We start from the raw sequence: 13,272 nt of genomic DNA, 5'->3' as shown, positions 1-13,272 counted from the left end.
CCAACATCTACCACAACACTCAATGCATCTTGTTTGGTTCCTTGCTTCAATACCCTACAGTTCTGAACGAAATGTCTGAAACTTTCTATATGGTAATTGCATACGACATCAACAACATAGACCTCAGGATATGGGGACTCTTTTTGTAACACCCCAACCCGTATCCGACCCGGATACGAGTCCGAGATGTCACATTGACATTTCAAAATCTTTATTCTTGCAAAATAACAGAACATTTGAACTTATATTAAGAAAATACAATCATATATTGTTGAATTGTGTTTGTTATAAAATTTTGAGGCAAAAACATATTTATGAACAGTAAAATACGATATAAACAGTATCGTGAACAATACCCGAATGTTAAAATTTTCCAGATTGTCATAGGGGAACCGATTCCCCTGCTACAGGGAACCGATACCCTGCTACAGTACTGCTACAGTACTTCCGTAAAACATATATAAACTCTTAAAATTTAAAACGTTCATCTTTATACCTTTACCATTTACAAAAAAATACGTTTAAACATTACAAAACTTGTTCAGGGCATATCAGATTCAAATCTTTTATATTACATGACAACTAAATTCTATATAACCAAATACATGCAATTCCACTATATTCCTGATCTGATCTTTGGTAAGGAGAACTGGCATGTCTTGTTCCTCTTTACTTTTCTTTTTTTCTCTTTCCAAACCTACGTGTGAAACCATCACGCGCTAAGTCGATGACTTAGTGAGGCATAAAAACATGTAACATTACTCTACTCATATCAATGCATAAATAATTAATACTATCATATCATATAGAAACATATATCATCATTTACCTTCTTAGCATTATCCTTAATCCCTTAGTCATATGCTCTTGTATCTAACATTCTTAACCAAACAATATACACATCATCATATAATTCCTGTAACATTTCATATTATCAAAAGCATATACATCACATATATTATATTTGTGTTATCTCTTTAATTAGCCCATGGTACACTTGTGAGAACTAAGGATATGTGAGTGCATTGAGGTTGTGCACAAATGTTGTCACAATAGCTCGTAAAATTCCCACTAGGGGCACTGAAATTTGTCCCGAATGATCACTATGTCCCGTAGGACCACTGTATTGTCCCGAAGGAACACTATGTCTCGTAGGACCACTATAACCCTCGACTCTTAGCATGCCAACTATACCACTAGCTCTCATATCACATAACATAGGCAATATCATTTATATTATTTCACATATTCACATGCACATTTCACTTTTCATATGATTTCATAATCATATGTCACTTAGCTTATAATACTTCTCTTATGTTCATATGACATGTAAATCATTATCATCTCTTGTTATCATATGCTTCACATACATCACTTATCACATATACTATATTCCCATACTTCAATATCATTTGACTTATTTCACTTTATTACATTAACGGATAGACATATAGTCTTATGTGCCCTATCAATAGTATATGTTCATATAATCTCTTTTTACCTTATCAGTAAATACTACTTATTTTATCTCACCTTTTCATTTATTTACATAAGCCATTTAGTACTTACAATAACATATCCACTCATATAATCAAGCATACACACATTTCATGTCATTCATTTCATTTTCTATATCCTTATCACATAACTTATTTTATTTCTCATGTTCTTATGTAAGCACATATATATATAAATATATATATCACACAACACATAGAACAACATGTTAAACATATCACATATACATATAATCATGTAACTCATGTCACATAAAATAACGTTGTAAGAGTTACTTCTTACCATAGTAACTCCGTCACTGGCTCATCGCAAGCCAATGTTCATTCTATAACATAAGCACAAATTAAATTGCACTCATCTTAGCCTTGCTTTGATTCGATCATAATTCTTTGATTGTTTCGGAACTTGTTTAGGCTCTGTATCTACATAAATATAATTTTCAAAACAATTATCAAAAGTCTAAACCTTAAACTTGATGTTAATAACGTAAGCTAATTTAATGAACCAAAATTCCATTTTTCCTTTAGGGGGAATGAATTCCTCCCAGGGGTATCTGTACCCTATGCATAATTTGTAAAACCTAGAATTTTACTGTTTAAACCCGAAAATCATCAACTCTTCACTCAATTCTTCTATTTTAAGCCCCTGTCATACCATTAAACTCAACTACCATTACTTAAACCAACTTATATCCATATAAACCATTTTTATTTTCCATATCTCATTATGATTCTTAAAATTAAGAATCATACCAAATTTTCCACATGTTCTAAATTCAATTCTAACACTTCAAACTTCTTATTCTCATAGATGACAAGTCAAATTCATCCTCCAAATTTATTTAAACCTTCTTATTCAAAATTTCACTTAAAAACCAATTTTCTTTAATCTGTCATAACTCCTTTATCTTTTGATTTTAAGATAACTTAAGCTTAGTTATCATCTAATCATCAAAACTCAACTTAAATTTCAGCTAATAATCAACAAAATAGAAAACTCACCTTTGCCTAGCTTCCACAGTGGAGAAGAAAAGAAGATGAAGAAGAAGAGAGTTTTCATCTTAATCTTCTCCCCCCATGTGTTTATCTCCTAATAAAGGGGGGAAATATCTTTAATTTCAAATGACCATTTTGCCCTTTAATTCCTTTGATAATTACTAATAACTTTCTGGAAATATTTCCAAATAAATCATTGAATGATTCAACTATTCTACTTTATCACAAGATTCTGAAAATTTACGATTTAGTTACTAACCCGTAATTTGGGATGTTATACTTTTGGCTTGGATTGAATGAGAGTCACAAGATTCTTCTCAAGTAGCGTTGGAAGTAATTCCTCATAGATCATGGGAAATGGATCAATTTGACTCTTTTCTCGCCTTTAATTGTTCGAATCTTGCTTCTATTCTCAATGTGATGACACATGATTAGGGCCACTTCATCGAATCCTCCACGGATTAATTCCACGTTTTTATGAATTATGTATGTGAAAATGTATAAATAAATGGAACACATGTGCAAAATACAAAAGCAAAAATGTTGATCCCAACAATGAATATAATAGAATAATTTTCACCAGAGATAAAAACCTTCACATTACAAGATAATCCATTTTATAGACATGCTTTCGCTTAGATGCTTAGTCTGAAATGGGTCGATGCTTCATCTTTGAAAATTATGCCCATAAAATGTACTAATAATATTCTTACGATAAATTAATACAATTAATACAATTTTAAATTAATATTTTATATACTAAAATACAATTAATAAATTATTAATAATATTCTTACGATAAATTGAAATGTAATATTTAATATATTAAAATATTGATAATTTTATATTATTAAATTAAACTATTTTTATTTTGCAATACTATATCTAAAATTGACATTTTATTTATTTAAAATATTTTTTTGACATCAATGCTGAACACTAAAACTCTGAACCAAATAATCCAACAATACCTTTTAAGAGCATTTTTAAAATCACCAAAAATCAATATATGCCAAACAAAATCAATATATGCCATTAAAATAAAGGGTCAACATCCAATATATTTTTTATTTCTTTACCTTTTAACTATTTTTGTAAGTCTAATCTCCATTTTTTTTATTAATTGTATGAAGAAAAAAAAGTAAAATTGGGAAGCCTATATGCCATTATATTGGTTCCCACAGTTTTATTATTAAATTAACTTTCCATTGTAGTTCATTATAAAGATAGATAAATGCCAACCTCATTTACTCGACTTGGTTTGTTTTGACTTTTGATGTAGAGGGGAAGATTTTTCATAAATTATCAAGTAAGTGTCTAAAGTGTTATATATATATATATATAATTTATTAAGTTTATAATAAAGTTGATGAAATAATGATGTTAAAAAGATAGAAAAATGAGGATCATTGGGATCTATTTAGAAAAAATGGGTGAAAATTATAATGAACAATAAAACTGTCAGTAACTGAAATCGATTTGTTTGTTGCCCTTCCAGTTTCAAAGTTTTACCTTGACTAATCCAAACTGATCCATGTCGAACACCTTACTAATCCGGTTCCAAGTCTCTTAAAGTTTTTGACGGTTTTACTCCAATGATTTCTCTCTCTTTCGGTACTTTTAGGATCAGACTAAAAGAAATTAAAAGTATAATGGCTAAAATAATCTTTTTAGATATTAAGACAAAGATTGCATTTATTGTGCTGTTTTAAATATAATTATACTATAAAAATCTGAAAGGCCATAATTTTTTGTTTAATTAAAATGATTTTTGAATTTTTGTAACTTTTAAAAGATCAATGCGTCGTAAAGAGCTCAAGTCATCTTGTTATCATTTTCAACATAAAAATATTATTTTGACTATAAATTTTAATTTTCTTAGTTTTTTGTCGATAATTTTAAATTTGATTTTATTCTTTTTTAATATGCATACTTTAATTTCTTATGTATTAAAGTATATCATTATATATAAAAAATTGATATGTATACTTTAATTGTAAAATCTAATTTTTTTTATTTTGGTTCCTGTAATTTAATCAAACTCGCCCAACATCTACCACTAACTCCTACAATATCATTGGCAATTTAAAAATGAATAAATATTATATTGTATACTAAGCTAAACACAATTTTATTTTAAACTTTTTTTAATATTTAAAGCCCCTATAATTATAATTTTAATGATCTTCCAAAGTTTTGCAATATAATTATAGTCTACATAACAATATTATTAATTTCCTTAAACTCACCATTTCAGTTGAAGAGATAATTTTTAAAAATTCCAATTTTAGTCCTTGTACTTCTATTTTCTTACATTTTAGTCTTAAATTGGAAAAAAATAGAGCGAAATCGTCAACAATTGCCGACAACTTCATATCTACTGTAGCATTCATCTTATTTTCTTACCTAAATTTCCATGATCCTTATTTTCGTAATTTCTCAACAGGATTATTTAGCCCATCAAACGTAATTTTATAGATGTATATTGATTGACATGTTAAATTAAATAAAGTTGTTCCCCTCAAAATAAATTCAATATTTTTGTATATTATTTTTATATATTATAAATTTATTTTTTAAAAAAGCTAAAAGTCTCTTTGCTATTTTTTTCACTTTACCAATTCAATAATATATAAACATTAAAATGTTTATTAAATAATTAACTCATCTCAATTTATTAAAGATACATGTGAAGGGTTCTTAACTAACCCCCAACGCCTATATAATGTCACTTTCGTTCTTCAGTTCAACACATCAATCCATCAATCTTTGCTTTCTTTTCACTTAGCAATGGCTTTCATTTGTGTTGATGTTCTCAGTTTTTTCTTTTTATTCTTGAGTTCAGTTTACAGTTGTTCGCAGCCTTCTTGCATTTTTGCTTTAAACAATTCCGTATCCAAAATTCCAGCAATATATGCTTTTGGTGACTCTTATATAGATTCTGGAAACAACAAATTTATTGATGGTGCAACAGCCACATTCAACTACCTGCCGTACGGGATTGATTTCCAAGGAGGTCGACCAACTGGCCGGACAACGAACGGCAGAACCGTTGTTGATTTCATCGGTAAGGATCAAAATTACTGCTCATTATCATTTCTTAAGCTTGCTGCCATAATTTCCTTGCCGACCTGTTTCTTGAAGTTAGTTTAACTAGTCACAAAGTTTGTGTTTTGTTTATTTATCTAATATTGTTTACTCATGTTTTTTGGGTACGCAGCTGAATCTGCTGGCTTGCCGTTTCCTCCGCCTGTGAAGAGTTTGTCTAAAGACCAACTCAAGAGCACACTGACTGGAATCAACTATGGTTCTAGTTCGAGTGGAATACGGCGTATGCCTCCTCATACAGCTCAAATATTCGTAAGTAATTTGATTTAATTAGTCTGGTGTTGAGCTTTGCTCCATTGATTTACTTTACCATGGATAAAACTTCAATTGATTTCTTTTGTTGTTTTCTTGAATACACCTCAGGTAAAGGTCTTGAGCTTGAAGGAACAAATAAAGTTGTTCGAGCAGACAACTAAAAGCTTGAAGGGTCAATTTGAGACAAGTGAAAGTTTTGCTCTCCATTTGTCTAATTCCTTGTTCTTTTTTCACACTGGTACCAATGACTTAAGCGTTTATTGGGAGCTTGATGAAGAAAACAGGTTCCCTAACGTAGAAAAATATATTCGCTACTTATCAAAAGAGTTCAAGAAGAAATTAGAGGTAAAACACTCTTTTAAAATTTTCTTGACATAGTTTTCAGAATTGGATATTCAATTTTACAGTGTTTTAATTACGATGCAGAAAATATATGGATTGGGAGCGAGGAAATTTGTTGTGAACAATGTTTCCCCGTTTGGCTGTCACCCTGTCTATCTTCACAGCAAACCACACAGTACTTCCTGTTTGGAAGATAAGAATCGAAGAGCAGTTCTCTTCAATGACCTTCTTTCCGACATTTTGACGGTATTAGAGAAGTCTCTGAAGGGAACAACATTTATATTGTGCGACCTGTACAAACTGTTTGAAGATGTCCACGCTTTGCCTGAAACATATGGTGAGAAATGTTAGAAGATAATTTCATTATTATATAAGCATGCATGTAGTGTTACGTGCACGTTTTGGTTTGCAGCAAAGTGTTCATTTTTTGTTGCGTTTTGAACTGATATTGTTATATCTATGTTGACTATTGCAGGGTTTAGAAATGTTGTTGATTCCTGCTGCATTGACGTAGCGGGGAATCAAACACGGGAATGTGCTCCAGGTAGAGCCCCTTGCGCTGACAGAACAACTCATGCCTACTTCGACCCTTTCCACCCTTCGGAGAGCATGCATAAATTGTGGTTCCAACGCTGTTTCAAGGATATCAAATGAACCTTTATTTCATGTATTCAACTTTATTGTTCATCAATCGTACAAACTGTTATTACTACTATTATCAAAGCACTCGTTTACTTCGGCGTTTATGGTTCATGAATCGTACAGCTTGTCTCTTGAATCACATTGTTCAAAACTCCAGTTCTCTCCATCTTCAGACACCGCAAAATTATGTGAAGTGGATATATATATCATCTTCAACAACTCCAACTTTCTTTTCTCCAATGAAAGTACCACAGGAAGTGTAAACTGGTATTTCACCGGATGGTTTTTGAGTTCAGTTACCAACTCAACATTATAGATTTTGAACTGAATAAACTTGGGAACAAATCAACTTGAGTGAGAGACTTGAAAGTAAGTACTTAGTAGTTTATTGGTACCAATCACTGGATTTTATCAGAACAATGTCTACTGCATTTAAAAATTCCAATTGGTGTGTAGCGTACATGACAGTACTCTTCTTAGACAATAATCCTTTGAGACATTTCTGCAAAGAATTATCATACATGGAGCTACTTCATCTTAGAAATAAACACAGAAGAATGCTACTAGAATAACAAATAGCACTTGAAAAGAGGTTTGGGATGGTTTTTTTAAAACCTTGAACGAATGTGTTCCTCCATGAGCATCAACAGCACTGAAGGTGTCATCCAGGATTAGATTTCAAAATCACTGTAAACGGTCCTTGTTAACTGAATCCTCTGCTTTTGGCCTCCACTCAAGTTCATCCCTCTTTCCCCCCACAACACTCGTAAGTCGTATCTCTATTATGCCACATCTAAAAATCTTGTTCCAGGAACATGCTTCAAGAACATTTTCTTAGAAAGCTTTGTCCATGCCCTTCCCAAATAATATATTATCTCAGATACTGCCTGTTTGAATCCAAGATCTCTGAGGAACATAAACCTTAGAGGCTGTACCAGAAATCCTTGGGATCTCAAGTATACTGCAGAGTAGGCTTGATTTACAAACGACTATATGGTAACCTTTCATTATTTTCAACTTGTCATTCATTTTGATGGTTGGCTTGTTGATGTTTTGGTTACCTGTTTACCAAGAATATTCTTCTGTCTCAATTCAGATAGCAACATTAGATGATTTAGCACCATGATTACTTATGAACTTCCTTTGATCATCTCCGAGGAACTATTGTATTAAGTGTTTACATAATTCGCGATTCGCGGAACGGGTACGTAATCACAATTAGTTAGTTTCACAATTAGGAATTTTTTTTTTTGGAACGAATTTTAGGATCGTGATTCGTGATAATATATTTTTGTTATTCACTGATAATCTTTTTAATAATTTGCCCATTTTTAAACAATGAAAGTACAATATCTTTTCAATATTTTTTTTTGTTATTATAAAATTGAAGGATTAAAATTATAATTAAACAAATTATCTTAAACATTGAAGGTACGATAATGAAAAGAGATTTTCTTTTCCATTTGGGTTTCGTGACAATTTTAATGAGAGAAATATTCTTTTGTTTTGGTTTAGAATGTTAAATGTAGATCATTTATTAATAACTTCAGGTTATTTTCTCTATTTTTATCAAATATATAATTAATAATTACTTTCTTAAAGTTACAAGATAATACAACTCGGAAATTCATTGTTCTTTAGCAATTAGTAAATTAATTCACTTTTAGGTAAATGTAGGTAATTTATTTTATTTTATTTTATTTATAAAGGGATGTACATTAGATTAAAATCAGGGGTACAAAGCACGAAACATCAAATGCCTCGTTAAAAAACCTCCCTAAACTTAGATGGAGGAAAAGGATTACACTTTGATGTGAAACAACGAATATAATTACGGTTTGTTCTTTACACACTGCAATCGAAAGCAAAATTGAAAAAACAATCAAGCCACTTCACACAAAACATCAAATTAAATTTTATCAAATTAATGATTATTAATAACTTCATATTACTTTACTCTAATTTTATCAAGTTTAATTTTGAATAAATAAATCATAATTAATTTTTTTGGAAGTTACAAGATAATGAAACTTGGAAATTTATTGTTCATTAACTATTAGTGAGTTAATTATTTTTGGGGTAAAATTTACAAATAGTTACTAAATTACGTTGAGATGATCTTTTTGGCGCTTGAATTTGAAAGTTAAAATTATTATCAAACTATTACAAAATGGTCCTATAATTTTCTGAAATTTATCACTAATTCTATAATATGCAGTGACCATTTCGTAATAGTTTGATAAACTTAATTAATTTATAATTTCTAAAATTTCAAATGCTAAAAGAATCATTTTAGCATAGTTTAGTAACAATTTGTGTATTTTAGTCTTATTCTTCACCAATGGTATAGTTCTATTCAGATTTCAGTTTTTTAATCAATGGTGTACTTATACTTTTGGTCATTCCTAATTTAATCTAAATTCAAAAATCTCTATTTAAATGCTAATTAGATTCAATTATCTCCCGATTAGTATCGTCTTTTGCCTAATGAATTCAACCATGCTCTCGATTTGATCCTTAACTATATTGGATCAATCCTCATAGATTAACTTAGAAATTCGAGTCATTATAGTTACAATTACTTCTATTTGGTTTTATGTGTTATCATCTCCAATGGATGATTATGCGGTGTAATTGTGTGTTCAAAAATCATAGGGCTAGGTGGACACTGATTCATTTCTATTGTCAAAATCAGGATGCATCTAAGCGCTCATTCTTTTGAAAATTTTAAATTTCTATATATTTTAGATATTTTTTTATTAAAAATATGTTTTTGCCTCCTAAAATTTTTTAAGTTCGTCTATTAAAATGAAATCCAGCTGTCGAAACGATTTTTCTTAAAATTGAGATTTTAAAAACCACACAATTTTTAATTATCCCTTTATGATTAAATTTTAATTTAAAATGAATGTGATTTAAAAACCACTCTTTTCAAAAATTTTGGAATTTCCTTTACGATAGAAAAATACGGCTCGATGAGTCGCCACCAATATTTGATTAGGGTGTGATTGGGTACCCAAAAATGTTTTGTCATTTTAAATAAAAAATAGTTTTAATTAAAACAACAAATTGAGGTCTGTATTACCAGAAAATGAGTTCGGGAGTCGATTACGCACGGGGAAAGATTAGCACCCCCACAGCGCCCTAAATCGATACCTAGTCGATTAATTACTGTCTTTGCAATGAAATTTACAAATTCGACTTTAATTTGACTTTTGATCCATTCTAACAACAAAATATGAATTTACAATGAAATATAATAATATTAAATTATTTCCCATCGTGAAGAAATAAATCCCTCATAACTTGAGGTAATTAATTTTTACTTCAATCGAAATAAAGAAATATTATAATTTCATTATAATATTCAAATACACCAAAATAGATTAATTTAAAATTACCAAGCATTTTTATAAAGATAAAGAATATTTGATTATTTAAAAATACTGAGACCTGGTCTTAGCTAAGTTCTAACAATCTTTTCTCAAAAAATTTAAATAATCGAACATTTCTTTTTCTTTCATTCCCAAATTTTAAGCGATAAACCATTTTTTAGGTGACACTGATGAGATACGCTTTTAATTTAAAATCATCAAAAGCGGATCTCTAATAAGTTAAGACAATCCACTTAAAACAATTTTAAATTAAAAGGGTATTACCCTTAATTTAATTATGTAATGATGTCAAGTTATGCACATGAGGATAACATACATCTCATACGAAAATGATGCTATGCAATTTACTAATGAATTATTTGCATACTCTTACATATGTGAACATCTCATCATGCGAAACAAATAAATATAACTAATTAAAGAAGACAACTATCTAGCCATGGACCAAATTAAAATAAATATAAATGTGAGGACTAAATCTACAAGGTAAACTGATCTAAATATGCTAAAAATAAAAAAAATGAATTTAATTAAAATTGATGAACAATAATAGAATTTTAACAAAGTAATTAGCAAAAAAAAGTTAATCAATAACATAATTAATCTAAGGACTAAATTAAAGTCAACAACAAAATTCAAAGACCAAATTTAAATGGCCACACAAGCTCATAACATGAACTAATTTCAAACTAACAACATAATTCAAGGATCTAATTTTAATATAATGAAACAATTAAGCATGGTGACCAAATTAGCATAAATAAAAAATCAGACATTAAATTAGAAATATGACAGGGACCATATTGTGAAAACATGCCTAAATATGAGGGACTAAAACCTAATATTACCCAATGTTCTAAGAACAAACAACAAAAAGAGACATTTACACAATTATGACAAAAAAACTGAAAAGCACAAAATTATAAAATTAGTGGCTAAAATATAAATATACGGTAAACTTACAGAGACCTTAAAAGAATTAACCCTAATAAGTTAATATAAAACCCTATTTGAAAATAACCCTAATCTAATTTCAACCTAAACTTTCAGCCGCATCTCTTCTTCTCTCAAGTCTTCCTCTATTCTCTTATATGCACGTCGTTGACACCAAAGATGAAGCTCATCCACCACTCAATCGCCATTCACCGACGCTTCTCCTCCCTCATACGTCTTCGACTAGAAGCTAAGAAACCGAACCTAAAACCTTTTATTTGTTCTCACTCCACTCTCTCTTAAACTTATCTCTCTTATCCTCTTTCAACCTCATGAACAGTGGTTCCACCCTCGATGGCCACAAAAATCCCACTCTATAGTAGAACCAAGACCTAAACCAACCTAGACCACAATACAACCCTACTAAATTGAAGAAATATGAACCAAACAACCCCCATCTTGCTCCTAAGAAAAATAAGGATCTAAATGACCCTAAACTCATCCTCACATGCACGGTTGAAAGTGCCTCCAACACGACATTCCTCGACGACAGGAGCTCATCTTCTCAAAGGTAACCTTTAATGAAAAATAACCTTTAATATTATCGTTCAAGCTTCCCGAAAGAAACCCGACACTTCGACCTTTGACTCCGATAACTCAAACAAACTTAGGAAGCTTATAACCCTTATTCTCGTTTCAAACAAAAACCAAACACACACAAATCTCTGCTGGAAAATAAACAAAATGAAAGAAATACCTCCTAAATGCTTTTATTTCTTCTGGATTGTCCTTAGTCAAAGTTCTCTGTGTTTGTGTTGTTTTTACTGAAAAATGGATGTAACACCAAGAAGAAATTGCTTTTTTTTTATTTCTTTTGGAACTCTATGCTTACACAAACGAAGGGGAGCCCCTTATTTTTACATTGTATTTCTCTGATCCATCGGGCAGCAGAGGCCTCTGTTGTTGCTTCCCCCCTTTGTTACACTATATTTTCTCCTGTTACCTATTGCTAAAAATGCTCTCCTATACAAGAAAATGGCATCTCCCCTTACAAAATTTTTTTTTCCGTTTAATGAATCCCTCCCCATCAAAAATTGATAGAGGAGGTTTTTTCGTGCTCCCCTCTTTTTTGGTTAACTGCTTATGACTAATCCCATATAATCGTTTTTGTTTTCCCTCATAACCATTTTTGTTTCCATGGGATCTTAACGTGGACTGGAGGGACCATAAGAGTTGCTTTGCTGGATGGTGGCTATTTACGTGAAGGCTTGGATGATAGGGCTGCTGTTTTGGGCTTCCACTGATTGACCACTTTGATTTAGGCATGTAATCCAAATTTGTATCTTGTACTGGATCTTTAAAATAAAATAAGAAATTAAATAATTATTTTATATTTTATATATATTCATATGTTAACATATATATAACTAATATATAAGAAAACAATAATAAATGTCTTTATATATTTAAAACTCAAATGAAAACCCCCAGAGAAAAACGAGCATCTACAGCTGCCCCTCTTTGCTCATTGTCGTGTAACGAGAATAGAGCAAAAATCAATAGATGGTCAAGTTTGTTCGACCATGAGAACTTCAAAAGATTAAACCACTCCATTGTAACTTCAGGATAAGTGGGACTTGAAAAATCTTCGGAAAACGTGTCCACTCCCTATTCTTTCAGGGAATATATAACTCGAATAATCTTCGGCAAATAGGTCTGCTCCCTATTCTTTCAGGGAGTATAGGAATCGAACAATCTTTAGCATACGTGTTTGCTCCCTATTCTTTCAGGGAGTATAGGACTCGAACAATCTTCAACAAACGTGTCTGCTCCCTATTCTTTCAGGGAGTATATGACTCGAACCATCTTCATAAAATATGTCTGCTTCACTATTCCTTCAGGGGAGATCAGACTCAAGATTGATTTGCTTCACTAGTCTTTCATGAAGGCTTAAGATGATTTGCTTCTCTACTCTTCCGTGAAGGCTTAAGATGATTTGCTTCACTACTATTCCATAAAGGCTTAAGATGACTTGCTTCACTACTCTTGCATGAAGGCTTAAGATTAACTTGCACCAATAT

At 30.8% G+C, this 13,272-nt stretch overlaps 1 protein-coding gene across 1 annotated transcript; it reads left to right on the top strand.

The window, feature by feature from the left end:
* Positions 1-5,289: 5,289 nt before the first annotated feature.
* LOC120167465 (GDSL esterase/lipase At2g03980-like) lies at positions 5,290-6,957 on the top strand. The gene is made up of 5 exons (XM_039176475.1): positions 5,290-5,583; positions 5,737-5,876; positions 5,988-6,224; positions 6,306-6,558; positions 6,697-6,957. The coding sequence occupies exons 1-5, from the start codon at positions 5,307-5,309 to the stop codon at positions 6,873-6,875; spliced, it is 1,086 nt and encodes a 361-aa protein (XP_039032406.1). The 5' UTR covers positions 5,290-5,306; the 3' UTR covers positions 6,876-6,957.
* Positions 6,958-13,272: the final 6,315 nt, after the last annotated feature.

Source organism: Hibiscus syriacus, unplaced genomic scaffold (genome assembly GCF_006381635.1).
Source record: "Hibiscus syriacus cultivar Baekdansim isolate YM2019G1 unplaced genomic scaffold, ASM638163v2 tig00003041_pilon, whole genome shotgun sequence".
Taxonomy (NCBI): Eukaryota; Viridiplantae; Streptophyta; class Magnoliopsida; order Malvales; family Malvaceae; genus Hibiscus; species Hibiscus syriacus.
This window is presented reverse-complemented; position numbering and strand designations above follow the sequence as displayed.